At 40.7% G+C, this 20556-nt stretch overlaps 1 protein-coding gene across 6 annotated transcripts in view; it reads left to right on the top strand.

Moving 5' to 3' along the window:
* LOC134359795 (disabled homolog 2-interacting protein-like) overlaps positions 1 to 20556 on the top strand; it is a 609971-nt gene that overhangs the window by 356141 nt on the left and 233274 nt on the right. For all 6 annotated transcript variants that reach the window (XM_063073440.1, XM_063073442.1, XM_063073438.1 and 3 more), the window contains one exon: positions 5161 to 5279. In XM_063073440.1, the coding sequence (XP_062929510.1) occupies positions 5161 to 5279 (119 nt within the window). The remainder of the gene's footprint in view (positions 1 to 5160; positions 5280 to 20556) is intronic.

Genomic DNA, 20556 nt, shown 5'->3' with positions numbered 1-20556 from the left:
TTTAGACAGGGTAGCTAGAACCCAGTGACGGAACTGAAATCTGTATTAATTAGTGAAAGATAAATATATTTGAAATTGATAAAAAGGTTTAGTGTGGATAGGTAAAAAGGTTAACATGGTGAGTGGAAGGATTTACGTCTGAGTTGTGCAACTCAGACTCCATTGTCTTGGGAAGGAGCAGGGGAATGAAGCATTGAGTTATTTTAAGGATCTGACACAGTACAAAAGTACAATAGCCTGCTGCTCTAGTTTTTTTGTGCTTATTGCACAGAAGAAAAGATTTACATCTTATTAAATCAGTTTCAGCAGACATATCAAGATTAGTAAGATTATGTCCAAGGGGTTTATAAGTGTCATCCCCTCATCAGTTAAATGGCTTTTAGATGGTTCATTATACTTAAATTCTTTGAACCATCAGACAAAATACTTAATTCAATGAACTGTGTGGAATTGTTCTACAGACGCAGGATATTTCCCATTTTGTGTGTGTTGCTTCATATTTCCCATACTTCATACAATTCCCCTCTCAGTCTCTGCCCTTCCTGCCTTGGTGTCCCTTTATTCTAGTTCTCCATATGAATGAATCATTCCACGAATACATCGATGCAGTCTGCTATGTGTCACTGTGTCTATATTCTCATCACCCTGTGAAAAGAAATCACTTTAATTATTTACTTAACTTATTGATGTCGATCTTACATTATGCACCCTTGATCTGGACTTATTTATGTGTGGAAAGTTTTCCCAGATCCAAGCTTTTGAACTTGATTTCCTGCTTTTGTACTCTATGGAAATGAGCAGCAATTCTTTGTGGACTTTTTAAAAAATTCAACCTAATGGCTTGCAATGCTAACCTTACTAAATGAAATATCATTCTTCCCTTTGCTCCTCCACGTATAGGCCCCATTTTAAATGTTCAAATGCCTTAATCTTGCTAGTGTGCCTTGCTTGTGTCGTAGGAGAACTTCATTTGCAGGTTGATAAACAGGAAATGTGCAGGAGAGGAGGCGGCATCTGTGGAAAGAAAAATAGAGTTGATTATTTCAGATTGATGACCCTGTATCACAACTGGGAAAGAGGGAAAATGTCAGATCTTAAAATGGACATGTTTTCTCTCTTTCCTGGATCTGCTGAAGGGTCCCCAACCTAGCCCATTTCGATTCGCTTTCCACAATGTTGTCTCATTTGCTGAGTAGATGTAATGTTGAAATTGTACAAGGCATTGGTAAGGCCAAATTTGGAGTATTGTGTACAGTTCTGGTCACCGAATTATAGGAAAGATATCAATAAAATTGAGAGAGTACAGAGGAGGTTTACTAAAATGTTACCTGGGTTTCAGCACCTAAGTTACAGAGAAAGGTTTAACAAGTTGGGTCTTTATTCCTTGGAGCGTAGAAGTTGAGGGGGGACTTGATAGAGGTATTTAAAATTATGAGGGGGATAGATAGAGTTGGTGTGGATAGACTTTTTCCATTGAGAGTAAGGGAGATTCAAACAAGAGGAAATGAGTTGTGAGTTAAAGGGCAAAAGTTTAGGGGTAATATGAGAGGGAACTTCTTTACTCAGAGAGTGGTAGCTGTGTGGAACGAGCTTCCAGCAGAAGTGGTTGAGGCAGGTTCAATGTTGTCATTTAAAGTTAAATTGGTCAGCTATATGGACAGGAAAGGAATGGAGGGTTATGGGCTGAGTGCAGGTCGGTGGGACTAGGTGAGAGTAAGAGTTTGGCACGGACTAGAAGGGCCGAGATAGCCTGTTTCCGTGCTGTAATTGTTATATATTATATGGAGTATTTCAGCTCTCTCTTTATGGATCCAGAATTGGCTTGCCTGCAGAAGGCAAAGGATGGTTGGAGATGGTTTGTATTCTGCATGGAGGTCGGTGACTAGTGGTGATCCACGGAGATCTGTTCTTGGATTTTTGATTTGTGATTTTTATAAGTGACCTAGATGAGGAAGTAGAAGGGTGGATTAGTAAGTTGGCTGATGGCACAAAAGTTGGGGTTGTTGTGGATATTCTGGAGGGTTGTCAGAGGCTACAGCAGGACATGATAGGATGCAGAATTAGGCTGAGAAGCGGCAGATGGAGTTCAACCCAGGTAAGTGTGAAGTGGTTCATTTTGGTAGATCAAATTTGAAGACAGACTATAATAATGTTAAGACGCCTGGCAGTGTGGAGGATCAGAGAGATCTTGGGATCCATGTCCATAGAACACTCAAAGCTGCTGCGCAGCTTGACAGTGTTACGAAGGTGTATGGTGTGTTGGCCTTCATCAACCATTGGATTGAGTTCAAGAGCCGTGAGGTGATGCTACAGCTATATTAGACCTTCGATAGACCCCCACTTGGAGCACTGTGTTCAGTTCTGGTTATCTTGCTACATGAAGGATGTGGATACTATAGAGAGAGTACAGAGGAGATTTACAAATGTTGCCTGGATTGGTGAGCATGCCTTATGAGAATAGGTTGAGTGAACTTGGTTTTTCCTCCTTGAAGTGACAGAGGATGAGAGGTGACCTGATAGAGGTGTATAAGATGATGAGAGGCATTGATCATGTGGATAGCCAGAGGCTTTTTCCCAGGGCTGAAATGGCTAACATGAGGGGGCATAGTTTTAAAGTGCTTGGAAGTAAGTACAAGGGGGATGTTCGCGTGTAGTGCACTGCCAGCGATGGTAGTAGAGGCGCATATGATAGGGTCTTTTAAGAGACTTAGATAGGTACAGGGAACTTAGAAAAATAGAGGGAAATTGTAGGCAGTTTCTAGAGTAAGTTATATGGTCGGCAAAACACTGGGCCTGCAAGGTGCTATGTTCTATATTCTATGGTTATCTAAGTTTTCCAGCATCGTTTCAGTTTGATTTTCATTTATTAATTATCCTCAGTAAGTTTTTTCACTGCATTTCATTGCCATTTTCTGCCTTTTCCATAACTGATCTTCTCTGTATTTTGTCTCCTTACTTCCAATTTCCAAGACCAAATCTTGTATGTGCGCATTCAGTGAGGAACCTCTGTGCTCCTACTAATGATTCCTTCTGGGTGTTTCTTCACATTTTTCTACTGGTCAGAGATCTAATGTCGATATTAACCTGTAAATGTAGCTATCAAGTTTATTGGGGTGCCACGGTATTGTAGCGGTTCGCACGACGCTTTACAAGGGGGACCCAGGTTCAATTCCCACCGCTGCCTGTAAGGAGTTTGTATCTTCTCCCTGTGACCGCGTGCGTTTCCTCTCAGACAGTCCTGGTCGGTAGGTCCATTTGTCATTGTAAATTTTCCTGTGACGATGGTAGGATTAAATTGGTGGTGGTGGGGGGGGGGGAGTTACTGAGCAGTATGGCTCAAAGTGCCAGAAGGGCCTATTCCATGCTGTAGCTCAATATGTAAAATAAGTAAATAAAGTTCCTTTTGTTTTTAGTTTGGCCTGTGGCTGTCAATACTCTTCATGCAAAACTATGCAGGTGTTTCCAACATCCACCATAGCAACTTCTAGTCCATCGTCTTTCAAGGCCTTTCTCACATGGTCCCTACCTTGGTGCAGCATGACCTCCTGTATAGAGAATATTGACTCTTCATCATTTTATTGTGAACACGTAATTAATTGTTAGTTAATTGAAATTTAAACATAACACAAATTATATGATAAAGATTATCTTTATTTTAGATACCACCTGGCAGATTAAACAACAGATAATGCCTAGAGTTTAAAGTGGAAGTTTCAATGCTTTTTTTTTGCAGATAATTTCACTGTTTCAGCATTAAGGCTTTAAAAAAAGGCATGCACTGAATAAAATATCAATACCTGAAAATATTTAGCTGTTCTACAGACTCTGAAGGTAATAGTGATTTCGAATGCTATTAAAAAAGGCCAAAAACTGTTAAAATATACAATATACATTATAAGACCTTGAGGCATAGAAGCAGAATTAGACTATTTGGCCCATTGAGTCTGCTCCACCATTTCATCATGGCTGATCCATTCTATATTTGAAAACATATCAATCTAAATTATTGAAATTTCTCAAAGCTTTGAAAAGATTTATTAATATACAGATAGATTACAACTTCTCACCCCATAAAACTATTGAAATAAATTGCACTGTGTAGATGCTCATTTATCTTAACAGTATGAATATTGTTAGTTATTGCATTCTTTACAAGTGTTTTATAATTAATCTTCATGTTTTGCAGAGACATCTATAAAAAACTCTAATTTTTTTTTAAATTGTCACTTTCAAAGTTAGAAAAAAACTTTTTCCATCAAAAGAGATTTGATTTTCATTGTTAATTGCACACCTTTTAACACCTTTTATAAAACTGTCATTACATGTGGATAATTCATTCACAGGGATTTCAGTCCAGTATAGAATTACATATCTTCTGCCAAGTTAATGAAATGAAGTTCACCAATTTTAGTTGTGTTGCCTGGTGACATTGATTTTATTTCTGACTTTTCTGTGGCATTTAAATTAATAAGTCTGAATCTTTTTTCATCACTTGCATATAAAATTCAGATCGTTTTTGGAGATTTAATTTCAAGGACAACTTACATTTTTCTATTGTTTACATAGAGTTACATTGTTGCTCTCAACAATAGATAATCACGACAGAAATATGACTTAGTCTTCTGTTTTATAAATTGAAAGTTTGCATTTTAACACTGAACTCATTTTTTAAAAATCTGTCTGTATGAAGTCATTTAGTAAGTTCACATTGTAAATCAGCCCTGGAGCTCAGAAGAAGAGCGATGCATTTATATGACAGTTGCAAAGTTGGGCAATGAAATTCTATTTATGGACAATTTTCACCCACGTATGCGTGTAAAAAGTAGCAGATAAAATATCGCAATTATTAAGTGTAAAAATATAGTGTCACAAAAAAATGCAGTTTCACAGGTGCCGAATAGGTAATATGCCTTTGCGGTTTTTTAACATACGGTAAAAATGGTTATTCTGAGAGCTAATGGTCGCTAAGGCAACCAAGGCTGAGGGAGTGTGCAATGAACGCCGAGCTGCCGTTCCCACTACTCCCAGCCCGGAGATGTGCCAATGTGCAGCGGCGCTGACGATGCGCGCTGCTTACAGCGCCGGCTGTGCGGGCCAGTCGCAGACTTTCACTCGGACGGAAGTGCTTCAACTGTCTCTTCTCTTGTCATCTGCCAACAGGGCTTCCTGAGCCGCCGACTGAAAGGCTCCATCAAGAGGACAAAGAGCCAGCCCAAGCTCGACAGGAACAGCAGCTTCCGCCACATTTTACCTGGATTTAGGAGCGTGGAGGATGAAAGGTAAGAGCGCCCTATGATATTTCAGCCCACCCCCCCGCCCTCAAACCCTTTACTGCCACCACCGCACGATTATCTTCGCAGAAACAAATATCTTTGTAGCGGACGCGTTGCCCAATTACTGCCTTCCTTCGCGATGTTGTAATGGTTTTATTATACAGCTGCTGAGAATTCAGCCCAAATGTTACAACAGCGGGATTGAAAATGCCTTTTCCAGTTTGATTGCTGCCACATTTTCTTCCTGTGAAACGAGGCATGCCTATATTGTGGTATTTGGTTCTGTTCTCCCTGCGATGAGCTTCTTTTGCAGAGTTTTATTTTTGGAAAGAATTAGTCATTTAAACAAGTAGTTTTAATTTTTTATATAACTCCGCAGTTTAATATGTTTCGGAAGAATAAATACAGCTGGTCGCCAGGCTATTGTTCTCTTTCAATACGTTTTCTTTAAAAATCTGTTACCATTGCGATGAGCTTTCCATTAATCTATTCTGTTTGAACTTTGGCCAGTAGTTAATATGAGAAGTTGTGCTTGTAATGAAAGGGTGACTAAACATTATTCATTGATAGCCGACATTTCGCCCTGAAAATTCAGGTATCTGAGCACATAGGTGTGGAAGAGTTGCTCAGTCTGTCACCTGTCGGTGCCGAGCGCAACGTTAATTCGCCGTGTGCCTTTCTGGAGGGACGATCGAGGAATCTGGCGACAATATTAGTAGATTAGTGGCGATCAAACTTGATGTTGTCTCTGTAGAGACATAATGAATAGTAAGGTACTGTGCATAACAACTGACTATTCAGTCTGTAGTTTGGGTGTATTAGTTGAGGATGAGATGTACCAAGCCGGGACCACACATTCTTGTCCGCCAAACCATCCTATCAATTTTCCAATCTGCTTTTAAAAATAGAATTAATTAGCCATCTGTTTCCTTCAAATGGCGTATATCTTTCCATACTGAAGAAGTCATTCACCATATTTTCCGTTAACTACGGGACAAAGCCTTGTTGTAGATTTAAACCATTGCCATCTATTTGCGGAATAGAATTGGGGTGGGGTGATTTAGATATTTAACTTCAATACATTTGTGTTGTGTTCGGCTAGCGTTTGGAGAAAAGTCATGCATGAAGCGTTTGTTATTTAACTAGAAAATTAATAAATGAAGCTGGTTGCCACGTTATTTTCTTTGTATTAATCGTTGGATCTTTGCACTAGGATTGATCTTGTGGGTGGTATTTATGTAATTTTTTAAATATTGCTTGATAACGTGTGATTTACAGGTTAGCATAAATCACATCAGTGAGATTGAATCTCACTAGCCCTAGTCTGTGTTGCACATGCTCTCTGTCTGTTAAAATGACAAAAGGGGAAAAAATGCAGCACTGGTCTTTAGAAAGACAATTACAGTCCATGCCAAGGTTGGTGACAGATGTTCCCTTTTAATCTAGCTGCAATTATTTTTTTTACAATGGTGAGGATTTTGGCCTCCTGCCTTTTCCATAAACTTTAAACTGCAATTTAATAAGCCAATAAAATGTGCAAGTATGGAATCGGAGCAATGACAATGATATCTCCTCTTAAAGCATGTTATTTATGTTGCCTGTCAGTTTACAGACATTTAATATTAAAGGTAAATGACCCAAATATGTTTATTTGAAAACGAAATGCCCAGTCACGCTGTTGTTTTTGGCTTCTGGGGTCTGACGTGTCAAATCCATTGCAATTTTACAGTTGTAGAGAATATTAAGCCTTGTAGAATTCCAGGCTTGATGGGGAACCCAGAAACTATACAGTAGACCTACATGCAAGTCTAATGTCCAAATGTAGTACCCATCCAACTGATGCAGTTAGGTTGAGAATTTTCCCAGATTTGTAGGCATAATGTATTCTTGAAAATGTACTTACCAAAAAGCAGCAGGTCATGCTTCATTTCTGCTTGCATGGAGGCATCTGCTGGCCTTTTAGATGTGATAATAGCAAAAAAAAACCCAGCAAATCATAAAGATCTAGGTGGTTCAAGCCGGATTGGATGAGATAGAGGGTCATTCAGGTTGACCTGGAGAATTGCAACAAGATCGACGTGTGTGGAGGTGAAGCCAATAGCTAGTCTGGATTGCCACCATTTGCTTGTCTAAATTGTCCTGGTGCTTCGACATTCAGTTCAAATTTCACTTAAATGACTACAAAATAGACTATTTTCAATAATATCATTTTGTGCACAAGCAGATTGTTGATTTTCAACCTAAAGTGTGTGCAATTGTTTCTGTTATTCTCACTTCAGTACCATCTCTGCTTGCTTTTGTTGTAACGCAAGCTTTGATAGATATATACTGATTTTTTTTCTAGGTATTTGTGTATTTAAAGGGGAAAGGAGATGAAATAGAGTTTTGTTTTTATTATTCATATCCAATAAACTAATCAGACTAAGATTCTGATTTATTTATCATTTGTACATTGAAAAGTACAGTATGGTGGGGTCGGTCTGCAATAATGCTTGCCAGAACAACATAAAACACAACAAGTGACTAAACGACGACATCTAATTACCAACTACTTGACCACATTCTGCGTCCTCGTGCACTTTTCAGATGGGGTCATTCTACTGCAATCAACACAGTAAGCTTGGCTCATTTCTTTATTCCCTCACAAGAGATAATGAAGCCAGCTGATGTCATATTGCCAATTTGCTGAAGATGACCTCATTCAACATGAACCAAAAGTGAAAACCAAAACTATGTGATCTTTTCTATCAATCCAGTTATTTAGTTGTGACACTCATTATCACCTGCATTTTAAATGTGAACATTCCTTTAAATGTGAACATTCTCTCTTTAGAACTTCTTTCTATTTTTCTCTATCTCTTCTGGTTTTTTCTCTTTTCCCTCTTCTCTCTCTCTCAACCCCTCTATCGCCATGACCTCTCCTCTCTCTCTCGCCGCGCCCCCCTCTCTCTCGCCGCGCCCCCCTCTCTCTCGCCGCGCCCCCCTCTCTCTCGCCGCGCCCCCCTCTCTCTCTCGCCGCGCCCCCCCCTCTCTCTCGCCGCACCCCCTCTCTCTCTCTCGCCCCACCCCTCTCTCTCTCGCCGCGCCCCCTCTCGCTCTCTCGCCGCGCCCCCTCTCGCTCTCTCGCCGCACCCCCCTCTCGCTCTCTCGCCATGCCCCCCTCTCTCGCCATGCACCACCTCTCTCTTGCCCCGCCCCCTCTCTCTCTCTTGCCACCCTCTCTCTCTCTCTCTCCCCCTGTCTCGCCGCGCCCCTCTCTCTCTCGCCCCGCCCCTCTCTCTCTCGCCCCGCCCCTCGCTCTCTCGCCGTGTCCCCCTCTCTCACTGCGCCACCTCTCTCTCTTGCCCCGCCCCTCTCTCTCTCTTGCGCCCCCCTCTCTCTCGCCACGCCCCCTTTCTCTCTCTCTCTCTCTCTCTCTCTCACCATCCCCTCTCTCTCTCACCATCCCCTCTCTCTCTCTCTCGCCACCCCCTCTCTCTCTCGCCACCCCCCTCTCGCCAACCCCTCTCTCTCTCGCCACCCACTCTCTCTTTCTTGCCACCCTCTCTCTCTCTCTCCCCCTGTCTCGCCACCCCCTCTCTCTCTCGCCGCGCCCCCTCTCTCTCTCTCTCGCCCCGCCCCTCTCTCTCTCTGGCCGCGCACACGCGCGCGCGCGCGCTCTCTCTCTCTCTCTCTCTCTCTCTCTCTCTCACCATCCCCTCTCTCTCTCTCTTGCCACCCCCCCTCTCTCTCTCGCCACCCCTCTCTCTCTCGCCACCCCCCTCTCTCTGGCCACCCCCCTCTCTCTCTCTCTTGCCACCCCTCTCTCTCTTTCTCGCCACCCCTCTCTCTCTTTCTCGCCACCCTCTCTCTCTCTTGCCACCCCCCCCTCTCTCCCCTGTCTCGCCACCCCACTCTCTCTCTCGCCACCCCCCTCTCTCTCTCGCCACGCCCCTCTCTCGCTCTCCCCCTCTCTCGCCACCCCCCTCTCTCTCTCTCCCCCTCTCTCGCCCTCCCTCTATCTCGCCCCCCCTTGCCCCCCTCTCTCACCCCCACCTCTCTCTTGCCCCACCTCTCTCTCTCCCCCTCTCTCTCGTGCCCCTCTCCCCCTCCCCCTCTCACCCCCCCTCACCCCCTCACCCCCCTCTCCCACTCAGCTGTTGCCTCCCCCTCTCTTTCTATCACCATTACAGCGAATGCATTACAGTATTGATAATATAAACTTATCACTCAATGTTAAACATTCTGTTTGAGTGTTCATCTTACTTATGGACATCTTATTTAAATGCAGAGATGTGTCAAGGTTTAAATGTCCTGGTTGTTGCTTCCTCAATGCAATTGTAACAGACAAAGTATTGCACCTCTTTTAACAAACAAATCAGAGTTTATTGCTGCTGACAGTTCTATCCAAAGTATTGATGGGGTTGAGTGACAGCACATGGAATCAGTCACAGTGTGTCTGGGCACTTGCATGACAACGGGTGGTTGCTGGTATTTATTTTAAACATGGGCTATGTTAAATTCAAGGAATTGTAGATCGAGATAAGCATTATTAGCCCAAACTTCAATGGCCTGTTTTACTGTACTTATCTGATTTTGTTGGAAGAAGGAGAGTTAAGCAAGGGCTACATTATTGTACTGTAGCCAATTTTGATGCAATATCATGATCATATGTGGTACACCATATAAACAAAGCTTATGACATACTCCTATATTTTCAATATTGCATAAAACAGACCTCAATTTGCGATTGTAAGTGTACTGTTATTTTCCAATCTTTTTGTAGTGTAATAATTCAGCAGTGAATTTCAGAAGATGTTTCATCGTTGGTTCTGTGTGATATTTGACAGTGCGTTTGTTGGTGATATATTTCAAGCATTGTTTCTTAATGGATAAAGTACTAGACTTGCAAACTGATGATAGATTTAAGCACTTTGTTTTCAAATTTTTGCCTTCAGTATCTTAAAATTTGCATGTCCCTTTGCTGTTGGCTTGCGATTCTAATTCCAAATCAGATTTAGAATCAGAATAACATTTATTATCTTTGACTTGCATATTGTGCAATTTGTTGTTTTTGTGGCAGCAGTACAATGCAAAGACAAATTACCAGAAATTGTAAATTAAAATTAATAAATTTATGAAAACATTCAGCTTAGAAGAATCTACAATTTAATAATGAAATTGCTAGTAAATTAGAAATACAATAGTTTAATTAATTTTAATCAAAAATTAATAAAAACAGACTATTATGAATCTTTTTGAATAATTTAATGAATTGCTATGGTCAGGAAGAAAGCTTAGCGTCTTCTCAAATGAAGTTAGGAATAGACAGCAGATTGCTGGTGGCAACCAAATCATCCCTCCTTGCCCGCCCACCAACCAATCCACCCTCCATCAAAAATTGAATGAACTTAACTTTTTAAAAGAGTCCTCACCCAATCAGCGAATTTTTTATGATGACAAGTACAGCCAAAGCATGATGACAGAATGTGAGATAGGGTAATACACATCAGCTGTGATCTTATTGAATGGGCAAGCAATGTTTGTGTTTTATTTCCCCTTAATCGAAATGTCTTTTTAAAAGTGTTTTGAGTGTGGCTTTCTCCTGTTCTTACAGCTAATGTTTCTTATTTTGGACTGAGCTATGGGAATGTTATATAAAAATGGGCCTGAGAAAACCCTATCAATTACAGGAATAGTGCTGGTGACAAAGCAGCTTTGTAAATCACTACCAGTAAAAGACAAGGTATAAGTGGATCAATAAGTAAGTGACAAATGGTGACCATCCTATTTTAACCTGTAGCTAGTTTTTAAGTGTATGGTTGTTTTTTGATTCTTAATATGTTACTTTTGTAGTGACTTGGACTAAAATGCAAATAAAATATAACGTAGATAAGTGTGAGTTTTATAAAATTTCTTAACCTTGAAGCACCCAGCTGTACTGTTGTATCAGCCTTCAAATGGATAGTGTTATTTCAGAGTATGTTGATGCCATAATAAAGCACTGGAGGCTGCAGTCCTTTAACTGAAGTTTATAGGGTTAGAGCAATTTGAAGTTATAAGTTGAATATCCAAAGCATATCGAACCACTTTAAAGATTACTTGTTTTATTTCCCAAAACTGAAAAGCCTTTCTGAGGGTGTGCTTGCTGTCGATTTGACCTCAACCAACCTGTTTCTAACAGCCTTTTCATGAGTGCAGATAATTGAGTGTTCTTAGTTGAAGCCCGGCTTTGTCTGTTGGGATTTATCTGTGATTGTTTCATGATGACTTGGCTTGGATTCATCACAGAAGGTGCTTCTCCAGGTCAAGGACGATCTCCATTCTCTTTCAACTGATTCAAGTGGATAACAGTCACATTTCTGGAAATGAAACTCAGTGATGTATGCTGGTTCACCTTACCCACCTGCTGCTCGTTGGAGAGAGGTCCAAAGTCAAATACATTGAAGCAGATAGAAGCAATTGTTTATGCCTCTAATTAAGCCTTGGAAGCATTTTCTAAGTATGCTTGGTTTGTCATTAATGAAATCATTGCAAAAGAGATGTTAATCCTGATTTCAATTATTATGCTTTAGGTGGAATTTTGTAAATAGCCTTACTTTTTTTTTCCCCCTCTCAAAATAGTGTTTCTCGAGCTTTATCTGCAGAGAACTTTCCCACCATCAGTAAAGCCAATAAAATCATATTGGAATTGAAAAATGTTGTTGTGTAACTTTGGAGCCTTAGTTTAATTTGAAATATTGAACTATATAGATTTTACTGACTTTTCTGAGAGAGTGTTGAAAGTTTAAAATAAATTTATGAATAAAATACGTATATATACTACTCTGAGACTCATTTTCTTGTAGGCATTCACAGTAGAACAAAGATAAAACAGAATCAATGCAAAACCACACTCAAAGACTGACAAACAACAAATTTGCAAAAGAAGAGAAACTGCGAGTACAAAAAACTAACAATAAAGAAATATCGAGAACACTGAGTTGTAGACTCTTTGAAAGTGAGTCTGTAGGTTATTGAATGAGTTCAAAGTTGAGGTGAGTGAAGTTATTCATGCTGTTCAGGAGCCTTATGATTGAAGGAAAATAGTTATTCTTGAACCTGGTGCTGTAGGACCTAAAGTTCCTGTACCTCCTTCCCAATGGCAGTAGCGAGAAGAGAGCATGGCCTTGATAGTGGGGTGTTTTCAGGTGATGCACCTTTTGGAATTTCTGCTTCAGGGGTGCAGAAATTACTTTTTCTTGAACTATTAGGCCGTCCCATAACTTTGAATGTGGAATAACAATTCCCCAATTTAATCCAGTGCTCCATTTAGTTTTGCTTCAGTTTCTGATTCTGAACACACTATGTGTAGCATTTTAAATATTTATGCACTCCAATGGAAATGAGACTGACTTTCTCCAACCATTTACATAAACACTGTTCCACATGAAATTTCATTTTGTATTAAAATTGTTTAATGCAAAACTGCATCAGTTTTACAAGAAAATCTTCATAAATCATCTCATGCATGAATGCTTTCCAGTTCTGTTGATAGAATAATTTGAATGTTGTTAATTTGGGTGTATCATATCCTCCATAAAGATCCGTGCCACTCTAACAAGGTATTTTAAAAGGGAGTTTTTTTTTGCCAGAGGCTGTGCAAGCTAAACCTGTGTATCGATAGTGAGTGAATAGAGGTTGTGCTAAAATGCTGTATATCTTGGCATCTTGGTTGTATTCAACCAATGTCAATACATCAGAGAAGAATATTATCAAGACCTTGAACTGGCTCTACATATTTCATGAGGGCATTACTTCAGCAAGTTTTTTTGCTTCTGTAGGGAAACTTAAGCCACGCTTTTTTTTTGTTATTACACTTGTATGTAATTTTATCAGAAGAGTGATTACAAACTCATAACCCAACTCTATTGGAAAAACTCTAGGTTTGCCCTAATCTGCTATTTTAGGATATAAAGTTTATGTCAGTCAGAGGAGGGCAAATCTTATATTCTACAGCATTTATGTTGTAGCTTCTGAAACATCCACTATTAAGGACTGCCATCACCCAGGTCATGCCTTGTTCTCATTGCTACCACCAGGAAGGAGGTACAGAAGCCTGAAAGCACACATTCAATGATTCAGGAACAACTTCTTCCCCTCTACTATGTGATTTCTGAATGGGCATTGAACCCATGAACACTACCTCACTACATTCTTGTACTATTTACTTCACTGAACTATTTTATATGCAACCCTCGCACCGGGACTGGTATACAAATTCAGTTCATTAGCTGACTCTGCTAACAGCCACGTGACTCAGCAGTGAGAAGGCCACCGTTCTAGGGTCAGGAATAGCTGGATTTGCTCTTTCAGGTGTGGTTTTTGTAAAGGAGACAAGTAGGAAGGCATACTCTGTATTTTACACTGTGACTTTAACTTCGACCTTGATGGTGTTGGAATAGTCGTATTAAATGTAACACAGAACGATCAATAATGCATTCAAGGGAAAGAGGGAAAAGATTATAGCACAAAAGATCAACGGTTAGAATTGCTCCTGAAATCCTCTATCTATACAAAACCGTCAGATAACTTCACCAGTATCTTGAGGCTTGACGTCTGAATTTTAAAGTCCATGACTCAAAATAACATCCATGTATAAAGCAACTTCTACCCTGTACCATCCCAGTGTGCTCTGTATCCAATTAAGTAGCTGTGAAGTAAGTATAATACAAGAGAAGGCAGGAACCACTTTACAAATAATGATTTCCCTTGTACATAGTCATGAGATAAATCACAGAAATAATCTAATGGAAAGTGTTCTGGAAACTGACCGAGCTATCCTGATTGTGTACAAATAGTACCTCGAAATCTTCAGCAAACATCTAATTTCAATTTAACCAAAAGGTAACACGTCTGACACTGTAGCATTGTGTCACGGTAGTGTTTTGAATGTCAGCCTTGAACACAAGTACTTCTGATTTAGGTACACAATGATAGTATGCTTTGGCGGTTGATATGACTAAACTTTTTACGTTTTCCAGCTTAATCAAAATGTTGCTGCCTTCAATCTTGCCCAAAGTTGCACTATCCCATTTTCTCCAAGTTCAACTTTATGATCCTTTTTGAATTAATTTTGCTATTTTCTCCATCTTAAATATAAATCTCTTTCTGCCTTTTATTTTTCTATTTCTGCCTGTGTTGCTTCTCTTCTGCTGAGCCAGCTTTTAATTGTCTATCCTAGTTGCAGTTAAAGAAGGTGGTGCTGAGCTGCCGCCTTGAACCATTGCAATCTGACAATGCTGTTCCAGGATTTTGACCCAGAGGTGATGAAGGAAGGGTGATATATTTGCCAGTCAGGATGATGGGTGACTTGGAGGGCAACTTCAAGGTGGTGATGCTGCCAATGCTTTTTCTGCCCTTGTTCTTCCTGCTGTTAAGAGTTCTTGGATTTGGAAAGTGCTGTCTATGGATTCTCGGCAAGTTACTGCAGTGCATTCTTAAATGGTGCAAATTACTGCTACTGTGTGTTGGTGCTGGAGCGAGTGGTAGTTATGGATAGTGTGCCTATAAAATGGGCTTCTTTGTTCTGTATGGTGTCGAGCTTCTTGAGTGTTGTTGAAGCCAGACAAGAGTTCCGTCATACTTGTAACAAGTCTTGTAGGCAGTGGACAGGCTTTATAAAATTTGGCAATGAGCTGGCTGTGCAGGATCCCTAGTCTCTGTCCTGCCCTTGTAACTATGTTATCTATTTGGCTATTCCATTTCAGGTTCTGGTCAGTGTAACCCCAGGATGCTGGCAGTGGAGGTTCAGTGATGGTAATGCCATTGAATGTCAGGACTAATAGTGGGATTTTCTCTTGTTGAGGACAGTCATTGACTGGCACTTGTCTGGCACAAATGTTAACTTGCCACTTATCAGCTCAGGCATGGATATTGTCCTCTGGCTCTGATGCATTTGGTTCTGGACTGCTTCATTACCTGAAGAGTCTGAAGGTATTGAACATTGTGCAATCGTCCATACTCCTGACATTACAAATGTTGGAAGGTTATTGCTGAGGCAGTTGAAGATGGTTGGGCCTAGCAGACTACCCTGAGGAACTCTAAACTAGATGTCCTGTGGCTGAGATGATGGACCTCCAAGTTTCTTCCTTGTGCTAGATACAATTCCAACCACCCTGATTCCTACTGACTCCAGTTTAGACTGGGCTTCTTGATGCAAAATTTCATCAAGTGCCACCTTATTGGTAAAACAGAATTGTCACAGATACAGCAATGAAGAATCCTTCTACATCTGAGTGCAACAATATTCTTGAGTCTCCACCTGGGACTTGCATGATTGACAATAGTGAAAACCTAGAGGAAGCTACTGATGTGATGAAGGAAGCTCTGAACACTCCCAGAGGTGGAGGACCTTCATTGCTGCCCTAACCAGCAGTGTGATGGGCAGTAAGTATAAGTAAATATTTTGATGTCAAGGCTGATTACCCTCATTTCACCTTCTTTGTTTCGTAGTTTTTATTTTCATCCATTACATCTCTACTTCGTGCAGTTGCCTGTCCAGTTTTCAACCATTTTCCTCCCATTTTCAAAATTATAAAGCTGTTCTTTGAATTAACTTTTGGTTTATTTAACTATGTCTATCTATCTTGCTTTGATCTTTTTCCATCAGTACCCTCAGTTTGTATGTGAGGTTACCCTGGTGTGCTAATGTTCTTTGGGTGGATAATTGTGAAGCACAAGTCTAGATATGATCCTAAGTTTACATAAACAGAGGAAAATCATTTAACCCATTGGATCCATTCTGACAATCAGACTAATGCCATCAGACCCATTGCACCCCTCCTTTACTTTAATGTACCCCTTAAACATATTTATTCTTACATGGCCATCCCTTTTGATTCTTTTGCCTCTTAGCTATATTAAGTAATTTACCAAAGCTAATTAACCTATTTTTGGGATGTGGGAGGAAACAGGATCACCCTGTGGAGATGTATGCAGTTGTGGGAAGTGATTTCAAACTCAACACAGATCATACTGAGGTCAGGATTGAACCAACCACGTGGAGCTATGAAGCCACAGCCGAACCACTAGGCTTCCCTCTGTTATGATGGGATACGGCATTGCAATGAACAATTTTACTAAGTATGTGAAACTGCTGTATCACAGACTTGCAAAACAGAGCTGAAGAGCTGGCAATTTCTTTTGGTAAGTTTGGACTTCAAAATATGGAATAGTAACAGTGAAAAACGCTTGAAATCCGAAAATATCAACCACTCTGCCTTCTGCTGCCAAGGCAGATAGAAGGATGGGGATTGGGATTAAAAACGCAAATGATGAAAAGCTAACTATACCTATTGATTTTTTAAAAAAGATTTCAGGTTCTTAGTTGTTAGTGTCCTTTCTATTTTTTAAATTAGTTAAACTGCTTTAAAATTTCTAGCAGTTATTTATTAAGGGATTGAGGATCTACATATCCCAAAACAATTATCATTGTTTAGGATAAGCAGCACAATGCTAGTTCCCCACTTACACAATGTCAGGTTTTAATAAAATCTGATACGTATTAATTCTAAACTAATCATATTTCCAGTTTGAGTAACCTACCAAGCAGTTAATATATTATTTTGATAATCAAGGAAAAACAGAGACACATGAGTAGATCAAGTAACCATTGTGGGTCTGCTCCAAGAGCATCACCTGCATTTTATCCATTATCCTGCCTAATCCCTATAAACTTTATTTCTTAAAGTTTTATCTGTTAAAATCATTAGTATACTCCATGATTAGTCAAGTTTATCTCTGGGAATGGTTAATTCCAAAGATTTACCACCAGCTGATCCTAATAGCTAATCTTTACTCTGACATTGTTCCCTTAGTTAAATAATAGTTTCCTGGGGCAATATTACCAGTACCTTTTAGAACCATATCTGTTGCAATGAGGTCACCTCTAAATGTTCTAGGGTACTATCCAGTACACTGCTTCCAAGGCTTCATATGGTGTTGGTCAGACTGTATTCAGGGTATTGTGAGCAGTTTTGGGCTGCGTATATCAGGAAAGATGTGCTGGCATTGGAGAGGGTTCCGATGAGAAGTATCCCAGTGATGGTTAATGATTGAGGTGTGTTTGATGGCTCTGAGCCTGTACTTGCAGGAGTTTAGAAGGGTGAGGGAGGGATCTCATTGAAACCTATTGAATATTGAAAGGCCTGAATAGAGTGGATGTTTCCAGTGGAAGAGTCTAGAACCAGAGATGATGCTTGTGACACATGGCAACTTTTTGTGGGCTGCTTACAAAACTTCTAGATACACCTTTTCTGAACTTCTATTACTGCAATCTGAAGCCTCTATTTTCCCTTTAAGTAATGCATTTTTACACTGTCTTAACAAACTAGCAATTTTACAATCTCCTGAGGGAGTCAGCAGACTCAACTTTCAGGATTGCAGGTACAGCACCTATAAGCAGACTAAGGGACATTGCTATGGCTGGAGGAGGGGTGGTCTCCAAACCAGACTAAAACAACGAGGTGCAAAACATCCTCAACCTTGTTTGCAAATGTGCTGTCTCTGGAGATGAGGGCAAGATTGCTGTATCAGAGGGAAATGAGGAATTGCTGTGTTCTCTGTTTCACAGAGATATGGCTCACCTCAGGCACGCTGGACTTAGTGATCAGACGAGGCTTCTTAATCCGACTGGATTGCTTATTCGAAGAGGGCAAAAGGTGGGGTCTGTGCTTCATTGTAAGCTCTTTATAGCACTTGGACGTAATGGTCTTGTCCTACTGTTGTTACCCCGACCTGGAACACCTAATGATAAAGTGCCATCCATTCTACTTACTGAGTTTCCTCTGCGATCCTTACTGTAGTTAATATAATGGCAAAGGTTGATGTTAAGCAGGCACTCGATGTATTGAATGCCGCGATTAGCAAACAAGAAACAGTCTACCCTGATGCCTTTCAGATCATTGCTGGGGACTTCAGTCAAGCTTACTTGATAAAATCTCTGTCGAACTTGTCGTCGTCGTGGCTATCCCTTGAGGTCGAGGATGATGGTCTTTGTTCCGTGATCTATTTATGGGTTTTCAAGTGGCTTATGAGTCCAATCTTAGCTTTGAAAATTCTTGCGCATTCAGGACAGGTAGGTTCAGATGATAGATCGGGCTTTGGTTGTTGCTGCCTCTCTTTCCATTTTCTTCTCTTTTCTTCTAATTCTGCACATTTGTTGGCTTTGGAAGTTGCTTTCCTTCTCAGATGATGGTTTACCAGAGTTTCCTGCCTTGGCATTGGTTTCCCAATTGTTGATGTCGATGTTACTTTTCTTCATGTTGGCTTTTAAGACATCTTTGAATCTCTTCTGTTGTCTGCCTCTTTTACATTTGCCTTCTTTAAGCTGGGAGTAGATTTGTTTCGGCAAACATTCGTCTTTCATCCGAACAACATGACCGCTCCATCTTAGTTGGTTCTTGATGACATAGGCTTCAATGCTTGTTGTTTTTGCTTCATTTAGCACGCTGATGTTGGTTCTTCTATCTTCCCAGCTGATTTTTAAGATGTTTCAAAGACAGTGTTGATGGAACTCTTCAAGTGCCTTCAGATGTCATCGGTGTGTTGTCCAGTTTTCTGATGCATACAAGAGCATTGGGATCACCACTGCTTTGTACACTAACATTTTGGTGTCTGTTCAGATGTCACGATCATGAAAGACTCTTATTCAGAGACGTCCAAAAGCTGTTCCAGCGCATTTAAGATGATGTTGGATCTCGTCATTACGGTTGACATTGGAGGAGAAGTGACTTCCAAGATACGGAAAGTGGTCCACGTTTTCCAGGGTTGCTTCGCCAAGTTGAATTGATGGTTCTATCTGATTTGTCTCAGTTGGTGACGGTTGGTAGATGATTGGAGTCTTCTTGGAATTGATGGTAAGTCCAAGTTTCGTGTATGCATGGTTGAAGGCAGTCAGAATCTGTTGTAGGTGGTTTTCTGAGAGAGCTGCAACACTGTTGTCTTCTGCATGTTGGACCTCGATGAGGGAACTCGTGGATGTCTTGTTTTTGGACTTGAGACGGGCAAGATTGAAAAGTCTGCCCTCTGTTCTGTAGACAATTTTGATTCCTGGGGGTAGGTCATCCTGGATGATGTGGATGATTGTCGCAGTGAAGATGGTGAACAAAGTTGGAGCAATCACGCATCCCTGTTTTACTCCTGATCTAACTTAAAAAGGCTCACAGTTACTGTTGCTGACCATGACTGTGGCAAGCATGCCATCGTGCAGGAGTCTCAGAATTTGAATGTACTTTTCCAGACATCCATGGGTGGATAGGACGTCCTGTAGGAGTTCCCTTGATACCAAGTCAAAGGCTTTGTACATGGCATTCATCGACCTCACCAAAAGTTGAAGTTGTTCACGACATTTTTCTTGTAGTTGTCGCATTGTGAAGATCATGTTGATTGCTCCACATGATGGTCTAAAACTAGCTTGTGTCTCTGGAAGGATCTTCTCGGCTAAAGGCTTGAGCCAGTTGTTCATGCTGCAGGTGAGAATCTTCCCTGCTGTTGCTAACAGGAAAATTTCACGATAGTTTCCGCATTCTGATCGATGGCCTTTCCTTTTGTAGATGGTAATGGTTGCTGAATCTCTAAAGTCTGCAGGTATGTCTTCATTTATCCAGCTCTTGTTGAGAAGTTGATGCAGTTGGTAATGAAGCGGGTTACCTCCAATTTTGTAGACCTCGGCTGGTATTCCATCGAGTCCAGCGGCCTTGTTGTTTTTCAAGGATTTGATGGCTTCCTTGACTTTTTCAAGCGTTGGTATTTTGCTTAGGGAGTCATCAACGGGCTGTTTTGGAATGTTGTTAATCACATTCCTGTCAAATGAGACGGTTTGATTTAGAAGATCTTCAGAGTGCTCCCTCCATCTAGAATTGATGTCAGCATTGCTCTACAGGATGCTTGAACCATCTTTGCTTTTAAGAGGGGTTTGACCATGAGTGGATGGGCCAAAACTAGCTTTAGTTGTGTTGAAAAAGCCTCGAGTGTCATTGGCGTCTGCTAGTTGTTGGATTTCCTGATATTTCTTCCTCCACCATTGGTTTTTTAGGTTTTGGGTGCTCTTCTGGACTGCAGCCTTGCATTCCTGATGCGTTTCTTTTTGGTAGCCGATTGTTGGTCATTTTGTAAGGTGATGAAAGCTTTTCTCTTTTCGTTGATGAGTCATTGGAGTACTTTGTTGGTATCATCGAACCAATCCTGATGTTTTTTCGTCTTGAACACAATGGTTTCTTTGCAGGTGATGATAGCGTTCTTCAATTGATTCCAGTGTTCTTCT

This window comes from Mobula hypostoma, chromosome 21 (assembly GCF_963921235.1).
Source record: "Mobula hypostoma chromosome 21, sMobHyp1.1, whole genome shotgun sequence".
Taxonomy (NCBI): domain Eukaryota; kingdom Metazoa; phylum Chordata; class Chondrichthyes; order Myliobatiformes; family Myliobatidae; genus Mobula; species Mobula hypostoma.
Note: the sequence above shows the minus strand (reverse complement) of the source record. Positions and strands in the feature narration are given on the sequence as shown.